Source organism: Centroberyx affinis, unplaced genomic scaffold (genome assembly GCF_046629955.1).
Source record: "Centroberyx affinis isolate AG114_WGS23_722 - 3 ecotype Tasmania unplaced genomic scaffold, CSIRO-AGI_Caff_v1 ptg003335l_1, whole genome shotgun sequence".
Classification (NCBI taxonomy): Eukaryota; Metazoa; Chordata; class Actinopteri; order Beryciformes; family Berycidae; genus Centroberyx; species Centroberyx affinis.
Window position 1 is genome coordinate 4,503 of NW_027281333.1, and position 21,569 is coordinate 26,071.

A 21,569-nucleotide genomic window follows, 5' to 3' on the forward strand; every position below is an offset into this window, starting at 1 on the left:
CACAGCACTACTCAGCCAGTCTGTTATCATCTTGTTTGGTTTGGTTGAAGCTGCAGCAGGATGTGTGCATGTGTTTTATTTATCTTTTGTCCTCTGGGTATAGATGCATGTGTTCCGATAATCAGACTGTAAGGCTAAAAAAAGACTCCCAATTATTTTGTGAAATTTTGTGATCACCATTATTTATCTTTAATTATTATCCCTGATAATGTGACAATTTTACTGCAATTTTTGCATCTAATATCAATATCTTGACTATTGTCAACTACAGTGGACACTCGAAAAGAAATGAAATGTTTCAATATAGCCATTAAAGCCAATTGGTGTGACTTTAAAAAAAAAAAAAAAAAAGGTAGATATGTCATGTTGGAACCAAACTCTTCATGTATTTGTCTATTTTCCCAAATCAAATCGAATCAAAGTTGGAGGTGGGATCTTACCCCAAGTTTTATCAACAAAGCCAAGTAATGGGAAATGTGAAGTGTGATGATGGAAACAAGACAGTGACTGAAATGAACCAAAGTGGGATAAGTGTGTGTGGGTTATGAAACCCCATAAAAACCCCACATGCATCTGTTTAGGAAATTCAGCAGTCAATAGTTCAAAACTACAGATGATTCTATCTTCAAAAAAATAACTAAAATAACTCATAACTAGTTTCATGCCAGTGATCATTTTGTCACTGTATGTGTCACTTTTTCAAAATGATGGATATCTCATTTTGGACTGAAACTCTTCATATGATTCCTTGTAGTTTGAGATAGAACTGCAGGCCAGGTCAAACAAAGCTACCCAGTTTTATCTTGTGTAAACAGCAGCTATACTATACTATACTACACTATACTGTACTATACTATACTATACTATACTATACTATACGGATACTATACTACACTATACTATACTATACTATACAGATACTATACTACACTCTACTATACTATACTATACTATACTATACTATACAGATACTATACTACACTCTACTATACTATACTATACTATACTATACTATACTATACTATACTATACTATACGGATACTATACTACACTCTACTATACTATACTATACTATACTATACGGATACTATACTACACTCTACTATACTCTACTATACTATACTATACTAGACCATACTATACTATACTATACTATACTATACGGATACTATACTATACTATACTATACTTCAGTATACTATACAGATACTATACTACACTCTACTATACTATACTATACTATGCTGTGCTATGCTGTGCTGTGCTGAGCCGAGCCGAGCCGAGGCTTGGTAAGGTGCAGGCAGGCGGAGGGGAGGAGGACACCTGTTTATACTGGGACCAGAAGCAGATGGTCCACATGGCTCCAGTCCCCGAGGGGAAAACCAGTGAGCTGAGCCCCAATTAAGGAGTCACTGCAAGTCAAACAGACCGAGGGGGGGAGAGAGAGATAGAGACTGAGAGAGAGAGGGAGAGGAAAGCAGCAACTGATAATGTGATAACTGCCTGGTAATGTATTAACTAGAGTTTGACTGATATGGACTTTTGGAGGCTGATACTGATATTTTTGGATTGAAGCTGCCAGTAGGCAATATTTATTATGAGCATTTTCATGCTCCATTTTTTCAAAAAATCACACGGATTCAGTGTTTCCCCCAGATTGTATTCCTGTCAGGGTGGAAAAGCCTCCTGGAACAGACCTGCTGTGAATCATATGGCATGGGGTATGCAGGTTTTCATTCCAAACATACAGCAGCTGATCTGGAATGAAAACCTGCAGACTCTTGGGCCTCGATAGTACAAGACTGAAAAGCAGTGATTCAGACACATCATGTGACCGCTCTTCATTTATGTTTGGTTTTTTTGCAGTTGGCTGGTTTCCACACCACACTGGAATGATTTAGACTAGATTGATGACAAGAGCTGATCGTGCCTTCGCTGTCAAAGCGAACTAAACTAAACTTTGGAAGAAATGTTTGGCAAGCTCTGTGCCTCTTATAGGACTTTGTATCTTTTGTATGTAATTTAATTTTTTTAAATTTATTTATCATTTTCTTTTAACTTGGGAAACACTTGTATAATAAATGTGCTAAATAAATAAAGTTTATAATCATTATCATTATTATTATTAGTAGTAGTAGTAGTAGTAGTAGTAGTAGTAGTAATAGTAGTAGTAGTAGAAGTAGTATTTCACTGGTCAGACATGACTGTCCAATATCCACTTTTTAGTAGATAGCCAATATGGCCCTGATATCTAACCCTAGTCATAACTTGCCAAAATGTACAAAAATGTCCCTCTAAATGAGTCAAAACTGTAATGAAACCTGATCATGTTATAAATTCCTGGACATGGAAGTAATATTTCCCAACTCATTTTTAATTTCTGCTTCATTTTAACATTTTAACCAGCGATTATTGCATTGTCTTTTTTTATTTTTACAATAAGAAGATGTTATTATATTAACAGGTTTTTAGATGTTTTGACCGAGGGAGGGAGACAGAGAGAGATAAAGAGACTTATAGACAGTGACAGTGTTTATGGCTTAAGAGGAAAAAAAGACAGAGCAGAGACTGATACAGAGTGATTTACTGTCTCAGAGAAAGAGTTTAGCCTGTAGGCATAAAGCACATGAGCAAAGTGCTTCAGATACTGTGATGCCTCCTTTCACCCAGCAATAGAGATACATATTAGATTAAAAGCAATATTATATTCCTGTAATGCTCTAACAGCCATGCTACTTAGACATAAACCAGGCACTGTTCACTGCTGGCTGGTTCATGTTGGCAAGGAGGGATGACTATAAAAGACCTGAAAAACCCAATAACTCAAATTAAAGACAAAGATCACAGCTACAGAAACACAGACTGTAAAACCTTACATGACATTTTATTTTCCAAGCACATTTTATTTATTCTCAGTCTGGCTTTCAGTGGAGAGTTTTAGTGTCCCATGATGGTCTGAATGCTGCTTCAGAAGCTTTTCATTCAGTGGTGTTCTCCTGGAAACACTGAATGTTTATGTTTTTTGGCATGAAAATGATCAAATTTAAAGACATTGAATAGCGGCACAAAAATCAGCTAACATCAACTTCACCGGTATTGATTTCAGCCTCCGAAAACCCATATCGGTCAAACCCAAGTAAAACTTCTACTGCTCAAGAGTTACAGAACGCTGTAACTGCAATGCACATGCTATCTGGACTGAAGACATGGCTCAGTGATCCTGAATGTAACTCACTAAAATCACCTTAACTGAACAGGTCATGGCACCTGGTTTGGTTGAGGCTGAATAAACACATCATTCCAGAGAAATTAATTTGCATATAAGAACGACAATTACCAAACCCCACCTTTGTTAGTTTATTAATGCTGTGAATTTAGATTGAAATGCATTGTATACCCTGCAGACTTTCCGGAATGTGTGTGCTTGTTCTGGGCTGGGCTTACCAAAACAGATCTTCAACTCTTACATGGAAATACGTTTATTGATAGGTTAAATTCATAATCCTTATTTATTCAGGGGAGGTTTGCTGAGCATGCAACAACCTGCTTCATATTTATACAGTTACACACATTCAGTCATGGGAGCTGGGAGTAATCGGTGAGATTGGCCATCTAGCTGCTCAGCGCTCATTGCTGTGGTGTTTCTGCACTGCGCTTCCCACAGATCACTTTGAGTTCCTGTAGGTGGCGCTCTTTTCTCTGTCTGTTCAGCCATGGCGGCTATCGCTGCTCATGCTAACCACCCAGTTCTTCTTCTTCTGTTGATTCCAAACAAACCGGAAACGTAAAACGCATCACTTCCTGTGCGGCAGAGGATTTTTCCCAGGAAAGAGCTACCAGACACTGGCTGTTTAGAACAGACAGTGGAGAAGCTTCATGAACTGGAGATAGGTTGGATCACTGTTGAGTTATAAAAACAGACATTTATTTAGATGAAAACATCATGGATTATAACTTTAAACTTTAGAATACAATGTTAGAATACCATATACTGTGTGGTGAAGCAATGCTCCAGGATTTATTTGACAGCTCTATGTGTGTTTTGTATTAAGATAGCAAACTCGGAACCCATCGTCAATCGGTTCACGATGATTAGACTCGACGGCCAATATTTCAGGGTTTCCGGTGTAGCCACCGGACATCCGGGCCAAGACACTCTTCCGTGCGCCGGTCATTGTTTACAGTCCGATTAGCAACTTGAGACGCGAGAATGGAGTTGGAGTTGAGAGACGACGTCTACGACCGGATTGTTTCCCAAGTTTTTTAGGTCCAGACGACATTTCGGCTAATTTCGACGAAGTCTTGGCCCGGATGTCCGCTGGCTACACCGGAAACCCTGAAATATTGGCCGTCGAGTCTAAACGTCGTCAGACCGATAGACGATGGGTTCCGAGATTGCTAAGATAGTATACGTATGCAAGATTGGTTGAGGGCTGAATTCCCTCTTTGACATGACACGTTGTGTCAGTGTGTGGACAGGCTTGTTTTATACCTCTTCTTTACCAATGGGTAAATCAGGTTTTGTTCCACTGGCAGTGTTGGGGGAAATAATATACCTCCTCCTTTCTGCTGGGGAAAGGGCCTAGCAACTGAAGCTGTTTAAGTCTATCCTGACAGGCAGCAGGTCTTTGTTGCTGACCTCCTCTAAGCTTAAAAGTAGTCCCCCTCCTCACCATCTGAAGCCTTTGAAAAGACGGCGCTATTTTGTCGGGACTGTGTCTCGACAATAAACTCCGCTCTCGCGTTTTCTCTCTTTTCTCTCTTTTCTTAATCTCTCTTTCGCAACCTCGGCCTCTCGTTATTTCGAATGCTCTTGATGTTCCCGTCCGCAGCTTCCCAGCCAACCTGCTGACTTTCTTTCCGTCTTGCAAACACACACACACACACAGGCACTCACACTCCTAACACCCATTTCGGGAGCACACACTACTTTTAACATAATTTGTCTCATTGTCTGAGTGGAGTCCCCCCCACCCATGAAACAAAGAGGTCCAGGGAGACAGCAGTCCCCAGTGGGCCAGGTGTTCCGCAGGGCTCAATTCTGGGTCCTGACTTTTTTTTTTCTCGCTCTCTCTCCTCATGTATCTGTATGTGTGTGTGTGTGTGTGTGTGTGTGTGTACATCCCATTCTTGCATGCTTGTGTGTGTGTGTGTGTGTGTGTGTGTGTGTGTAATGGCCCTGAGCCTGGTGTGTCTGTGTGCAGCTGCCCGCCGAGGGCTTTCCTTTGTGTTGCACCCCCCACCATTGTCAGCTCACGCCTCCTCGTCCATTCATGGCTCGAGCCGGCGGATGGGCTGGTGGAGGTGGTGTGTGTGTGTGTGTGTGTGTCTATGGGGGTGGGGTGGGGGTTTGGGGGGGGGGGGGTCTAGCTTATCTTAGTGTCCCTTTTTTAGGTGGGGGGTGGGAGCTTGGTGTTTGTGTGTGTATGCGTGAATATGCTACAACAGGCTTTGCTGAAGACAGGAAAGTGAGAGAGACGTGTGTGTGTGTGTAGTGAGATCTCTGCGTCCCTATTGGTCAGTGGGCAGACCCAGTGTGAGGAGGGAATGGTAGATCTCTTACACTCCATCTGTTCTCACTCACACTGCTGAACCTGCAGCCTCAGGACGACGCACTCTGCAGCTCAACCAAAAAAAGGGAAACCCAACGGCCGGCCGCTTCGGAACGCCGCTTGGATTGTCAGCTTTGCTTTCACCGATTCTCTGCTGGATCCAGAGATTATTTAAAAAAAGAAAAGGAGTTTTGCTATAGCCCTGGGGTCGACTTTGCCACAACTAAGCTTGGGAAATTCTGCCTGAAGTTTGTCTGAGTTCCTGCTGTGCTGCTGGAATGATCGAAGCTGTTCGTTCAGGAGAGAAACTGTAGGAGGTTTTGCCTTTTAGTCTGCTGCTGGTTTGCCTCGGAGCCGCGTGGTGAGTCGCTTTCAATGCTTTGAATTTCTCGTACATTTGCCCCAGGGCTAGCCTGAATTTTTGTATGTTGAAGAATATCCAAAGCACTGTTATTATGCTGTGTCATGGTTTGCAGTGTTTTTTTAAACAATCCACATATTTTTATCCTGATCATTTATACATAATTTGATTTTATCAATTGTGTTTTCTATTTTGTGAGCTGAGAAGTTTCTGCCTGGCCACATTTCCATATCCGTAATATATTCTCTGTAACAAGATCAATCACTTAAGGTTTGTTCACAGGAATTGGCGCCACAAGCACAGAGCAGATCTGACCTAAATTACTCATATGAGGCCTGATGATGCAACCAGAGAAAGAGTTGGCAACACAAAGGAAACTTCAGATCAGATAATGCTGAGTCGTGTTCAGTTGTCTTTGGCTGATTGCTGCTTTAAAGCCTGAAGGCTACAAATGTCTTGTTATAAAATGTATTTATAGTGTTTAATTTATATGCAACGCATGCCAGCTACTAATATTCTGCTAATAGTGATCACTTGTAACTCTTGTGATTGTGAAACTGTTGGAAGTTTTATTATATAGATTGTTTTTATTTTATAGATATTATTACATAGGTAAATTAAGTGACTGTATTAAATGAGTGAGATAGACTAGATGAAGACTAGAGAGAGAGAGAGAGAGAGAGAGAGAGAGAGAGAAAGGGAGAGAGGCTAGATGTGATGTAGGTCAGAGGTTTTCAAACTGGGGTCCAGGGACAATCAGGGGTCCTTGAGGGGGTCCAGTGGGTCCCAGCAACATGAGGAGTTTAATTTCACTCTAATTTAACTCACTAGAAATTATCCCAATTAGAGAATGTACTGTATACACCGTACATACTGCTAGATGACTGTTGTAGTCACTGGTTTTACTCTCACTGTCATTTTGGCCCCACATAAAGTGTACTGACAATTCAACACTAAATCAACAATAAATCTGATCAGATTCAGAGTCCGTGGCCTAATGTGTGTCTATGTGAGGGAACTGTGACATGGCTGATCCTGGTGGAGGATGTTTTGTGTGTAGGGGTGTGGGGGGTGTGTGTGTGGGGGGGGTAGTTAGCAACAGCGGGGCAGATACAGACGTAACCAATTGAGAGTCTGCACAGCTCAGAGGTGAAAGTGAGTCTCCCCCGCCCTCCCCCCCTCTCTCTAAAGGTCACATGACAGACAGTGGTGATATGTGTTGCTGAGGATGCACCGGGACACCACCAGTTGCCGTAGAGAAGGAGGGGGGGAGGGGAAGGGAGGATGCTTTCGGGAAGGAGGTGTGGCTTTCAGTAGGCATCTGTTGCCCCCGCTGCCTATACACCCCCCCCCCCTCCCCCTCCCCCCTTTTGTCCCCCTCCCAGACTGTCACCGGTGCGGCGTATCGGCCTCTCTGCTCGGCCCGGCCAGCAAATGGCAGCCGTACGGCGGTCCTGAGGGACGGGACCTGGTCTGGCCTCAGGGGAGCTGGTCCCTCCGCCAAGCACCCAACACCCCCACCCCCCCTCCCCACCCCTCCACCCCAATCCACCTCAGGACCCATGGGGGCTAACCTCGGACCACAAGACACACACACACACACACACACACAGACACAAGTAGTCCCAGCCCAAAGGCAGTGCAGCAGGCCGGGTCACTGAGATGGAGGCTGCAGCATCTGCTCACTGCAGAACAACTCAACCCCCCAGAACAAGACTGGGATTTTAAGGGTTTCAGATGTTTCTTTTTTCTATGATATGGTGGTGCTGGTGTTGATGCCAGTGCTGTCTGATATGATATTAAATCATTTTAGCAACTGTAAAATCATTGTCTCCTTTTGCATCTTATGGCCCACGGAAACTAAGAGTTTTGGGGTATTTAGTGAACCCACAAATCAAATTAATTTCCAAATGAAATTCTTGTTCCTGGTGTTGGAAAACCAGGCTGTGCTGTTTATTAAATGTGAGTTTAAATGAGTTTAGAGGAGCTGATCCAGGATCGTTGACTTCCTCTCTCCTTTGATCGTCATCACTGCTGGGAAACCCCCAGCCAACAGTCAAATGTTGCTGAATTTGGTTTTCCACTCTACCAGCAGGTACCAAGCTTCATTTGAAGGTTCTATTCTAAAAATCTGCTTGGATAGAAGAATAACGATTGGTGTTTCCTGCCTTGAACACATACAGTATATGATGTGATAAAGCAGTCTATGTAATATTGCACTGACAAAGAGAAGGTTTGCATGGCCACCTGCAAAAGAATGACATGCAAATCAGCGAAGCGCTCCATAATTCTGTGGTTTAGGGTTGGGGGTTTGAATCCCACTGGGGTCACTCATGCTACAAATGAGTACACTTTGTACTGTGAGGCACTTCGGATAGGAACATCCACCAAACGGCATACAGTGATATCTTTTCATCCTATTAGATTCTCCTAAGAATCTCCAGATAGCAACAATACTGTTGATACAGCGATCTGAAGGCAAAACCTGTTGGTGGTCTACAGTTTCACTCCTTCAAGCTTCAAGCTCCAGGTCTCAATTGATTTTTATATAATTTCTATTGGGAGAGATTATGTTTGATTTCATTATACTACCCCTACTACTAATTTAATTTACAGTGTGGTGGACAGACATCCCAAATGTGTGAATATAGTGTCTTTCTCACCTGCACAGGTCACTTTTGTTGCAGTAATTATAGAAATTGAGCCTAAATCTTAATGCTTAGGCAACACTTTTCTCAACATTCAGGCCAGTAAATACCTTGAATTGAACTGAAAGTAATTTGTATGTTCAGTTCTCGCTTTCATGTTTCTTTGGACACAATTTAGAAGATTCAGAGCTTTCAATAGCAGGGAATGGTTAAGAAATGATTGCAGTTCATTTTAAGACTGATATGGATCGCTTTTTGTTGCTTTAACATCACCCATCTGCATTCCCCCTCCCTATTGCTCATTTATCTTTTTTTGTTGATTTTAGATCCAGATGTGCCTCAAAGAAATAACATTATTTCAGAGTTTCATTGCAAATTGTTTTTACAGACTCATACTGAGTATATATTAGTAATAGTATCATTTGTTGCTTAGGGGAAAATATGCGGTTTATCGCTTTTCTACTGTCGTCATTCTGTAGAGAAGGCAAAGTTATTTATTTATTAACACATAGAAGTAGTGCTGGACTTCCCTCCTGGATGCTGAAGGGTTTCATTCCAACATGGTACATAACTATTTTTAGAAGAAAATAAACATTGCCCCCCTTGCCTTCCAGCTGAACTTTGTAAAAAAAAACAACAAAAAAATGATATTTCAAATCCCTAACTCAATTGATCAATAATATTGAAGATTTTAGCCTCAAAATCTTAGTGTTTGAAAGGGAAAATCGCTGATATTTTTTCCAAAATAGTTTGGTTATTTAGGCTTTCAACTTGCTGTGTCACTGTCATATTTCTGCTGACTCTTCGAGAAATCCCGTCTGGCAAACAGTGACTAAGGCCGGCGTGACTGCATTACCAGGGATCATCGGGTGTGTGAGTGTCAGTGTGTGTGTATTGTGCGAGGGCCTGAATAGCCCCCAGCCTCCGTCTGTGCGCACCGTCCAGGCCGGGGGGGGAACAATGCTCCCGTCGCAGGAGGACAGATTGGGTGGCAGCTGCTTTGTTGAAGGACAGCAAGCCAGACACACTTCTTCTCCTCCACCCCCCATCCCCTCCCCACACACACACACACTCTCTCGCTCTCTTCTTTTGTGCCTCTTTTGTTGTCGGAGGACTAAATTATTCCAGTTCTCTTGTGGCATTCATGGAGGCGAACAGTGGAGCGGCAGCTTGGATGCCGGGGTCGGGTCATAAAAGGGCCCCGGCTTTCCGGTGCTGCGACAACACATCCAACACACTCTTACTTACAACTGTCCTGCTAAAGCAGTAGCACATATACACTGTTATGTCCTCAAAAACCACGGCTCGCTAGGAAAGAGGACACAACACACACTGCCAGTCATTAGTCTGGACCCACCTGATTGAATGTTCTATGTTCTTCATTCTCTTAAAGCCATTTTGATCTAAAGGCTTCTGCTTAAATGCTTGACATGTGTTTCTTAGACAAATATAAATAGTGAAGTTGTATGAATGTATGAATTTCTTTCCAAAGCCTTTGCCTTTCCATCAAGGCAAAGAATCTAAAATATAAGATAGTTTGGATTTAACACGTTTTGGTCACTGCATAATTGTGTAATTTCATAGTTTTGATGAAATTTAAAAATGAGCAGAAATCATAATTTTTTTTTACAAAAATCACAAAAGTATTCAAAGTAAAAATACAGTAAAATACAACAAGAGTCGCCAGGTCCAGAAAAACAGCTGCGTCCCCTTAAACCACCAAAACCACAGAGTAAACTAAACTAATAAACAAAGCTGTGAAAACTGGACGATTCCCTACCAAGGTTATTATCGTTAAGGAAAACGAACGAAATAACGAAAACTAGGTGTGAAAAAACATTTTCGTTAACTGAAATAAAAATAAAAATGAGGCTTTACAAAAAAACGATAACTGACTGAAACTGTATTGTGTTTACAAAACGAACTAAAATAAACTAAAATTACAGAGAAAATGTCTTTAGTTTTCGTCTTTGTCAATTTATTTCATACATAAGCCTAGTATTTTGGGTGGATATGAAATCTATCTTCCAATTTTTTTTTTCAGTTTTTTTTTTTTTACCTTTTTTTTGCCTGTTTTCAGTGCTATTTAATCTACAGAATCAGGCACTGTGTGAGCAGATTTGGAGTTTTAATTTCAAATTTGCTCCCGTTTTCCATCTCAGCGTTCACTATTTCTTTTCCGCAGCTGCAGTGTGTCGCCATGTTGGAATAACATTACATGTCGGCTAACATTAGGCTACTTAACCATCCAGACAGCAGAGAAACAGAAGTGTAGATGCTACCGCTTTGTGTAGAGCAGCGTAACAGGCAGCCAATCAGGAGCCTGTTTGATACTGAGCCATTTGATTGGCTCACAGTCAGAGAAAATGTACAGTGGCCAGTAGGGACAAAGTTTGAGATCAGGGAAAGACCAAAGCTAACCAAAGCTTTCAAATGTTATCGTCTCTAAAAGTGACCTTATTGATTACATTTGTAGGCAGGTGGTTATTTCCCGAGCCTGCATGCTTTCACAGATATTGCACACAAACACATTCACATATTCTGCAGAAATAGAGATTTGTTTGTGGTGTAAAGTAGGCCGAGCAAGTCGACAGCCACTCTGTCCACGTCAGGACAGAAATTGATCCGTTTCATGATATAATTGAGCGTTGGGAGGCTCTTCCTTTGTTCATGGCCTTTTCTGAAGATGCTTATTGAGGGAAATGTCCAGTAGAAACAACCAGAAGAATGACCTCGCATTGTTCATGTTTCACTTAATCTGCAACACAATGAACAAAAGCCCCGACGTTCCACTTAGGCACTATTATGCATCAAACAAACAAGAGTGAACTAGATCCAGGGATAAAGAACCTTTAAGTCGAGGGAAGCCTTTGTAAAGTAGAGATGTTTCAGATGTGTGTGTGTGTGTGTGTGTGTGTGTCCTTGATACAGTGGAAAGGGATGTGGGAGAAAAGGAACACATGTCCTTTTTTTTTTGTTTTTAAAGAGGTCACTAAGCAGTTCCCCATCACAACAGGTCCTTCTTTGTTTCAGTCAGTCCAGGGAGGTCCCACAGTCCCACACTGAGAGGTAAAAGGGCTTTCAGGACCTTTAGGGGTTCTTCATAGAACGCCTTCATAAAGAGTTCACCTCTATCATAGGGGGTTTATTTGATGAACTCTTCAGTGATATTTATCTCTTGTGAAGGACCCTTTGAAGAACACTGAAGAGTATGGAAAGAGATTACTGCCAGCAGATTGTGACTCGCGTGAATTTGAATTTGTCATGCTCATACCAAACTGTTGAATTTAAAAATTGGATTGAACCGTTGATTTTTAAAAATGATTTGTTGAATTACTTAAACATTTAACAGGATTTTTATTAACATTAACTACAATTTCAAATGTAGTTTTCTCCCTCAATTTGAGTTTTATCCTTTCTGAGCTCTCTGATGTACTAGGTTTTCGATGAGTGAAAGTACAGAAAAGAGACGGACAAAAACTTCTACTACTACTGAAACTACTACTACTAATAAAAGGAATACTAGTATCAGTAATTTGTTTTTGAATGACAAATTCAAATTCATGCAATTCAAATACAAAATGCCTGCTGGCCTTTATCTCTTTCTACAAACCTTAGTTTTTGGAGTGTAGAGTGAAGTTACTCTCATGTTCAATAATTTTGGGTAAATTTTCCATTTTCCCCACTAATAGTTGAGATTATGAAAGACGATAGGTGACCTAATCCTTTGATCATTTGATTTCAAATTAGTGATTGATCTGAAGCTACAGGAACAATTCCTGGAAATATAATCATCTTTCTTCACCTCAGCTCCTGCAAGCCTACGCCCAAAAAACCCTCCCTGAATACAAGGTGAGAGTTGCTGTATTAGCTTGGCACTTCCAATAATCTGCGTGTTGAAAGGTCCAATACTTGAACATACAGACTTGTATGTAATTATATGCGTGTCAGAGTGTCAGGTGGTTTGGCATCGTTTGGCCATTTGTTTCAGAGAGATTGTTTCTTGGCTGAGGAGTTTGACATTTTGCCTGAAGTCTGATTGATGCTTCTCTGACAGTTGAGCTCACTGCTAACATGCAAATCAGTGGAAGTGGGAAGGGAGGTTACAGTTTTCAACTTGCCCTCACAGTCTGTCAGAGCCTGCTGTGTTCCAAGTATGGATCTGAGAAGGTTGTCTCAGTTTAGTTTCTCTTTCTCTCCATCTCACTATCCTCTGCTGTCACGTTCCATCTCCCAGTGTAAGATTTTGACTTATGTTTTTTCAATATTTCTGTCAGGGCGCTGTGGCTCTGACCCTTGACCTCCTCACTGTTGGTAGCTTATGATATTGGCGGTCGAGGAATCTTTTTCTGCTGTTGCACTCACTGTAACCTGCTCTGCTCTTAAAAAGTAAAATGATGCAGTTTTGTGTTTCACTTCTCCCCTGCAGCAGGAGAGGAGGGGTAAACTTAATGCGTCCAGTTAGCTGCGAGTAGTCAGACAAGTTTTTTAAGCACTCTGTCAAGTCGGCGTGTCAGAGTGAGGCTTCATCCATAATTGAGGAAGAGGCTGACACCTCGTCTCGCTCAGCAGGTCAGTTAGAAGACGCTGCTGCTAAAGAGCCAGTTGGACAGTCAATAAACCAACATATTGTAGGATGAAGTTATAAAAGGAAACTTGTATATGTAAAACAGTATAGAAACAAAGTATAGTAGAGTATTGCCAAATGTTATTTTGTCTCTTGTCTCTCAATGTCTCTAGTGGTGTGTAGATTCAAAAAGACTAATAACTTTGCAAAAAATGCGATGCACACTCACATACGCAGTTTGTGAGTGTGCAAGAATTTTTGCAAGAATAAACAGAGACAAGGTATGTGGGGGTGGATCTCAGTTTTTGCAAATATGTAAGAAATAGTTGCATATAAACAGTATATACAGTAGCCTTACTCCAATATACTAACCTGTGGACAAGTATTGTAAGTGTACAAGAACATTTTGTTAGTAAAAATCGACCTTATGTGTTTTCAAGGGTGTAACCACACAATGTACTGTAGCCTAAACTAAAACAATGTGAGAGGTTAATACACTGGAATAGACTGTGGTAAAGTGAAATGTTAAAGTGATAAACCTCCAGCATGTAGTTTGGAACCCACATTTTAAACACATAATCATCAGCCTCGGCTCCTGCACCTGCCAACTCAAATTCAACTCAACTTTTATGGCAGCCAGTGATTTATTGTGTCTGGATATTAAGTATCACAACCTCTAGACATGACTTGTCCCTGCAAACTCATAAATCATAACTCAAATCAAACCGCACGCCTTCCACTTCGATCGGCGTTCGAGAATTTAACCCGTCACTTCTGGTCTCCCCCTCTCCCTCCAGCTTCCCTCCCAGGATCGGTCAGCCAGCTGTCAGTCATCAGCGGTAACGGTGGGGTCGGTCCGGTGCGCGGGGCGGTCACGGCGGGCGCGGGGCTGGATGTGTGAGACGGCTTCATGGGCCTGAAGGACCATCTGGAGGATGGGACAGGCCGCACCCTCAGCCTGGGGCTGGACTTGGACTACCTCCACGTGGAAGGCGCTGAGCGGCCGGCCGGGCTGAGCGGCACCGCTGGCTCCGGGCCGGCCGGGGAGGAGGGGGCCGGAGCCCAGGGGAGCGGCAGCAGGAAGAGCAGCTCCAGCAGCTCCAGCAGCAGCAGCAGTTGCAGTAACTGTTCTGAAGAGAGCGCCATCTCCGACAGCGAAGATGAACGGGTCCAGGCTAACCCCCGCCCCCCTTGCCGAGAGCCCTCCCCGGTCAGTCAGCCACCCAGCCGGACCCCTGCGGACCCCCCGCCCCCCGCCGACCCCCTTACTGACTACCGCACCAAGCTGGAGTTCGCTCTGAAGCTGGGCTACAGCGAGGACCTGGTGCTGCTGGTGCTGCAGAAGCTGGGCCCGGACGCGCTCATCAACGACATCCTGGGAGAGCTGGTCAAACTGGGAACCAAGACGGAGATGGAGCAGCTGGGAGGAGGAGGAGGAGGCTCCGCCGTGTCCCAGTCTCCCTCCTACTCCTCTCTGTCCTCGTCTTCTCTGTCCTCCTCTTCGGCCCGCTCCTCCTCCTCCTCCTCCTCCCTGGACTCCTGCCGGCTGCTGTGTCCGTCCCAGCTGCTGGAGGACAAGGAGAACCTGCGGCCGGTTGTGGTGGACGGCAGCAACGTGGCCATGAGGTAACTGAGGAAACTCCTGTGACACATGTAGCCACGGCAGAAGGGACATAGCCAAAACGGAAGTGTAGGCCAAAGACTTCCTGTGGTTGACTAGCGGCTAAGTGGCTAACATAATTTTCCACCAATCGCAAAATAGTCTGTCTTCTGCAACTAAACAAAGCAACACATGGAGTTGAGATTCACCTTTCTCTCACTACGCAGCATAAGCTTTTACACAATTTGTACGTTTCTGTTATTTTAGAGCATTCAAGCTTTCAGAAAAGACTTTGTTTATAATGATGGAGAACTACAACGCAGAATGAACCACCTGTTGATAGCAGCCGGTCCTCCTGAGTAGGGAACTGCTGACATTTTTTCATTGTAGCCTGTGAAGCTGCAGCTAGCCAGCTAGCTAGCGTAGCTTGTTCCCTCTGCCGGAGATGGAACATTCCAGTTAGCTAAAAGCCTGCTGGGTAGTGTAGTTCGGTAACTTTGACATTCATGTAAATAATACCGAATGGATTTTTGTTAAATTAAGCCAAACAAGATGTGTTGATGCTGACATACCGATATTTCAAAATCAAAGCCATATGCTTTTTAGATTGCTGATATGAAGTAGCTCCCATACACCGACAGAGGGAAAAGTCGACCAGAGAGTTGATGGAAATGACTTTGGCTCCCTATATTTTACATATTTTACATAAAAGTTGCATTGAAACAAGAATTATCCAATGGAAACTTAGAATAAATGACAAAAGCCATAAACAGAATTTAGAAAACTGACATTTTGTTTTTTTTCCTCTTGCAGTCATGGAAATAAGGAAGTGTTTTCCTGTCAAGGTATCCAGCTGGCTGTTGATTGGTTCCTGGAGCGAGGTCACCGTGACATCACTGTTTTTGTGCCCGCCTGGAGGAAGGAGCAGTCGCGACCTGATGCTCTCATCACAGGTAACAGCCAGCAGTCAGCTGTTAAACTCCATCCCAGCAGAGATGGACAGGGGTTTGTTTGTTTGTCTTTTAGCAGGATTTCTCAAAAGGTTATCAATGGATTTGCACAAAACTTTGAGGACAGAAAGAACTGATTAACTTAACAACAAACTTTGTGGCCAATCAACAGACAGAAGAAGAGGCAAACTCTCCATTATTGGTCCAATTAAACAACATGGAGGCACTGGGGAGCTCATTAACTGTTTAGACAGAACCAACCTGCTGATTTGTCCAAAATTTGGTCCAGTGGTAGTAGGGCAGCACTAAAGGAAAGTGAACAAATAATGAGCTGATTGGTGATGTGGTGCTGTGATAATTGACTAAAATGCACTAAAAGTGGCTAGAGTTTGAACATGCAGATCTCTTGTCCCATTCAGGTCCAATCATGAAAGTGTGAAACAAGTTGGCAATGGAACATTTTATTATTAACTTTTGGTGAAAATCCAACATGTGGAACTGACATCTTGACAATTGCATAGTGTTGCTGGAGGTATGAGCTCTACTGAAGGCCTTTTAGTTCATCAAGCGTTGTTGCTGTTTTTGCATACTGCGTTACACAACTGACCTGCGGCTCAACACACTGAGGTGTGTCTGAAATGGATCCAACACTAAAACATACCCGTGTCTACCATGGGAACTTCTGCTGAAACAAGCAATGCTCCAATATCAGTGGAGAGAGGCAAAACAAAAGGTAAAAAGGTCACTGCCATGGGAATGATAAATGAGTTTAATGAGGGGTTTCCTCATGCTCAGACACGTCTCTTATCATACCACATCACCATCATCAGGTTAGGAATCTCATGATCACACAGGATGTTTTTTTTGGACGCAGCATGCTTCAGCTGTAGCCGCGCCATGGCCCTTGAAACATGCTCTGTGTAGGCGGAGCTCTTGGACGAGATGATCAAACTGTCGGTGCTTTGCTCTGCTGGCAGGACGTCACGTACCTTCATCCTCTGTTTCACAACTCATTCTCTTTGATATCAAGCAGAGGCATCACTAACTTTCTCTGGTCCAACAACATTGTCCACTTTGGTACTTCATGACAACGTTAATTAACGCTAATTAGATAGCTTGCAAGTTGTCAAACTTTGTGTTGCATATCAAGGAAATTGATGTAACACTTCTTGCGTCCTTTGACTTCTTGCTCTCTCTGTTACCAGCGACACTCACAGCTGAGCTTTGCCTTTGAACAGGAAGGAAACGCTCTTATCTGATCACAGATATCTGATCACTTAGTACTGCTGACAATTCCTTCTTGAATGTAGATCCAAATTTGTATATTTGCAAAACAAAAACTCTAAAGTCTCCTAACCAATTAGTCACCAGACCATTCTCTGTAACTTCTCAAAGTGCTGAAAAGACAGCAAAACTAATTCCTCTCACAGATGGAGCAAAAGTGCAGCAGCAGTTCGGCAAACATGCAATAAAAAGTGTTACTGCTACAATGGCGGCATCAGTATCTTGGCGCCTGTGGGGTTTTATAATGCGATTCTTACTTCTAAGTCGCAGTCTCCTCACTTGTCTCTTGCTCTTTCTCTTTCTCCAGACCAGGAGATCCTGCGGCGACTGGAGAAAGAGAAGATCCTGGTCTTCACTCCGTCTCGCCGTGTGCAGGGACGCCGCGTGGTTTGCTACGACGACCGCTTCATCGTCAAACTGGCCTACGAGTCGGACGGCATCATCGTCTCCAACGACAACTACCGTGACCTGGCCAATGAGAAGCCGGAGTGGAAGAAATTCATCGATGAGCGTCTGCTGATGTACTCTTTCGTCAACGACAAGTAAGGAAATCACACCAACACTGCGTTTAGCCACGGAAGAGTTGATTTAAGGATAAGGATGCACATTTATGCACTAGGGGAAACTAGGGGAAAATACTTAATAGAGTTTCTCTGTAAAGAATAGGGAAAACAATAAATATTGCACATTCCTTTGGGAAGCCCATAATAGAGAAATGATCATTCTAAATAATTAAAATGGTAAGATTTTGGCCTTTGGACATTTAGGCTTTTTTTCATCTTTCATGAAGTGGAAAATGTGTTGTAGACCAAAGAAGCTATTTTATCTTTGATGTTATGCATTATCCATTAAAATATACTTTTTAAGACTTTTTTCAAGGGAGAGTCTTACAATATTCAACATGAACACTGGAGGCCAAGGCAGTGTTCCTCCTCTATCTGGAAAATGCATCATTGGTTTTGCAGGGAAATTTGCAAAGCATTGTCTAAGTTAAAGCATCAACATTCAGAGTAAACATCACAGTCCGTGTAGGGGATTCCTGATGTAACCGAGGACTGATCAGAGGGTTTCACTTCCTCTTTGCCGATCTTTTGATCTTCATTGCTGATCTTTTGATCTTCATTGCTGATCTTTTGATCTTCATTGCTTCTCTCTACTGAATTATATCTCCTCTCATCTACTCGCTCCAATTACTGTAAAAAGAAAAAAACATGCTATCTCATTCTAATTTAAGCTTACTGTTGCTGTTAAGAGTTATTGTAGGAAACTTGTAGTTTTGTCATCTGTTTGCACTCTGATGAGCCCTTAAAAATGTTCTTCAAGCCCTCTTGGAATTAATGAAATTTTCGATCTATTAACTGTGTGTTTAGGTTCATGCCTCCAGATGACCCGCTGGGCCGCCATGGACCCAGTCTGGAGAACTTCCTGAGGAAGAGGCCCATCATTCCTGAACACAGGAAGCAGCCGTGTCCTTATGGTAACGAACGACACTTATCTGCCTTCTATTTTTGTCAGTGGAACACCTCAAGTCCTTGAAAAAACAGTATCAGTTTTGATCCAGCTGTGACTGTTGTTTGGGTAGTTCAGTGTAGCTTGCACTAGCAAGATGTGTCAGCAGATCACATGGTGAACACTCATCAATGTATTGAAACTGATATATAATTAGAAAGTACTGGTATCTGTGATGAGATGGGTTGCATCATTACCTTGCTATCTTTTTTTGTCTTAAGAAAATAACTGTGAGTTTCAACTGCTTTACTTACTTTACTACATTTATTTCTCTGGTTTATCTTTCCAAATGATCGTATATCATGTCACACAAAATCTTTGCTCTTACTCTATTCCACTGTTTCCTTGCTAGAGAGGATGAGTTTGTGCTACTGCAGTAAGATGAAAACAAATATGATTAAGGAAGAACAAATACTGTCCACAAGCTAAGAGGCTATTAAAATTGCCCATTCTGGCACATTCATGAGAAACTCTCTCCCCTGTTTTCTCCCATTAGGGAAAAAGTGCACCTATGGCCACAAGTGTAAGTTTTACCACCCAGAGAGGGGCACCCAGCCGCAGCGTGCCGTGGCTGATGAGCTGCGAGCCAGCGCCAAAACTTCATCAGCAGCTTCCAAAAGCCTGCTGGAAGACGCCCTGATGGTGAAGGGCCACAGCTTGCCTATTGGCCAACCGGAAGGTGCAGCAGAAGCCGAGCCTTGGCGAGGCCCTCCAAAGAAACAGCCGAACCCCAGCCCTCGCAGCTACTCCTTCAACGACCTCCTGGAGGACAGACTCGGGGTCCGGACCAAAGCGGAGGCCCGCCGGGGAAGCAGCAGCAGCAGCAGCAGCTGCAGCAGCAGCATCCTGGGGCTTCCTGCTCCAGGCGGGCCGCCCTCATCAGGAGGCCAGGACAGATGGGACCACCCTGGGGGAGGGAGCTCCAGGGCCACTGGAGCCTCAGGAACAAGCCTGGCTGAAAGTTACCCCACATGTGAGTCCCCTAAGCTGGGCTACAGCTCCCTGATGAGGGCTTACTCCAGCCTCAGCCTGGTGGTGCCACAGAGTCCGGAGCGGTTCTTCCCAGCCGACCTGCGAGCCGGGTCGCTGCCGTCGGATTGCAGCAGCGAGGGCAGCGTCAGCTCTGACTCTTTCTCCCCCGACCCGCTGTTGGACGATGGCCTCAAGTGCCACCATCACCACCACCACCCGCACCACCACCACCACTGCCCCAGCCGGTACCCCCACCCTGCCAGCCACGTGTCCCCCAGTCTGGGCCAACACACTCCTCATGGTTATTCCCTGCCCCAACCACGGAGACTCTCTGCTTTTGGCTTGGAAGACCCTCCGTCCTCCCACCCCTCTCACCCCTCCCACCCCTTCAAGCCCCCTTCATCCTACCTGCCACCCCACCTTCAACATCCCTCGCTGGGTAGTTGCCCTGGGGAATACCCCTCCCCTCCAGTACCTCCACCCCAGACCTCCACTCCTCACCCCCACTCTCAGAGCTCCCCTCTGGGCCGCAATCTGCTGGGCTCCCCCTGGCAGGATAGCGGACTCCAGGACTCCCGGGTGTACGAAGGGTCACCACTTCATTCCCGGAGGAGCTATTCTGGGCTAAACCAACAGCAACAGCATCTGATGAGCTGGGACCCCCACTACCAGCAGCCCCCCCAGCCTCGCTACGAGCCTTTTCCCTTCCAGAGCCCTCCGGAGGTCCGCGAGAAGTCCTGGCCCTCGCCGTGGAGTAGACAAGCTCATTCCTCACCCGTCGGCCATTCCGCATCCCGTCTACCACCGCCTCCTCTGCCGTCCCTCCCGTCCCTCACCACCCACAACAACCACCACCCACCGCCCGCCCCCAAGCACCAGGAGCCGCCCGCCTTGGGTCGATACCAGGACCTGAGGGAGAAGGTGTTTGTTAACCTGTGTGGCATCTTCCCTCCGGATTTGGTGAGGGTGGTGATGGCCAGGAACCCTCATGTGATGGATGCTCAGCAGCTCGCGGCGGCCATTTTGATGGAGAAGTCGCAGCATGGCTACTGATTACAGTCAGTGGGTGAAGCTAGGGTTATCAGCTGACCTGGGCTCACTTTTGCAGGTTTCCCCCTTGCAATTATAATAATAATTAAAGTCAAGCTGGACCTCCAAAGTCCAAAAAGCACAAGACATGAAACTCCTTAAGCTGTTGATGGACTGCTTATAGCCCTCTTAGCTATTACGACTGGATATGAACAGTTTAATACCAAGAGCAGAGGTGCTGTAATGGCATTTTCATTCCAGGGAAGATGTCTCATTAATTTTAATGATATTTTTGTAGAGGAAAATCCCAAAGCTGCCATATTTTTCTATGAATGTGCCTGCTCCTTCAGCACTTAAGATCAGGATAGTCTGTCCATGGTAGGCTGTGGTTAAATGTGCATGTTTGGGTCGTTTTGGGGGAGAAAACGCCCATGTGCTTTAGGGAGGCTTTATCTGTGTTTCAAGGGTGACTGTGTTGTTGTTCATCTTTATTTAATTTATTTGGTACATTTTAAGTTATTTTCCATAGTTTAAAAAAAATATTCTGTTGCGGCACTTTTTTTATTATTGTTGTGTTTTCTCCTTAGCTTTGTTTTAATTTTCGGCAATCATATCAGGGTACGAGGATAGCTCGAATTTGTACTTTCGGTTTGAGTGAAATACCTCAGTTTTTCCAGTTACTGAGATGACAAGACGGGGTAAGATCGGTGATTCCAAAACCGTATTCAGTCAATCATGAAATTTCACTGCCACATTTCAAATACATTCCTACCATCCGTATATCGTGCTTGAATTAGCTCAACGGACGAGTCTAGGGTTTTTTTTTTCTACAAACAGGTGGCAGATTGGTTGCTGTGGTGAGATTTGATGGATTTCCCCTGAAGGGAAGTGAAACGCAGGCGGCAACCACAAATAAAGATCTCAGAAACTCCACTCGAAAACCCCACACCGTTGTTCACTTCCTCTGCTTGGTTAGCCCCGTCAGCTGACTTCACAGTTTGTGAGGTTTCAGTACTGATATAATTTTATTATTATTTTTTCATCTGTCCTCAAACCACCATATTAGCCATTTTTAAATCATATCAAGATGGCTGTT

At 43.8% G+C, this 21,569-nt stretch overlaps 1 protein-coding gene and 1 non-coding gene across 2 annotated transcripts; both read left to right on the forward strand.

Moving 5' to 3' along the window:
- The first annotated feature begins 8,100 nt into the window (after positions 1-8,100).
- Positions 8,101-8,206, forward strand: LOC139660552 (U6 spliceosomal RNA). The gene has a single exon (XR_011696558.1). It is a non-coding gene; the product is annotated as a U6 spliceosomal RNA (small nuclear RNA).
- Positions 8,207-14,039: 5,833 nt separating this feature from the next.
- On the forward strand, positions 14,040-20,497 carry LOC139660550 (probable ribonuclease ZC3H12C). The gene is made up of 5 exons (XM_071538725.1): positions 14,040-14,755; positions 15,543-15,682; positions 17,271-17,505; positions 18,334-18,440; positions 18,969-20,497. Exons 1-5 carry the CDS (start codon positions 14,040-14,042, stop codon positions 20,495-20,497), a joined length of 2,727 nt encoding a protein of 908 aa, XP_071394826.1.
- Positions 20,498-21,569: the final 1,072 nt, after the last annotated feature.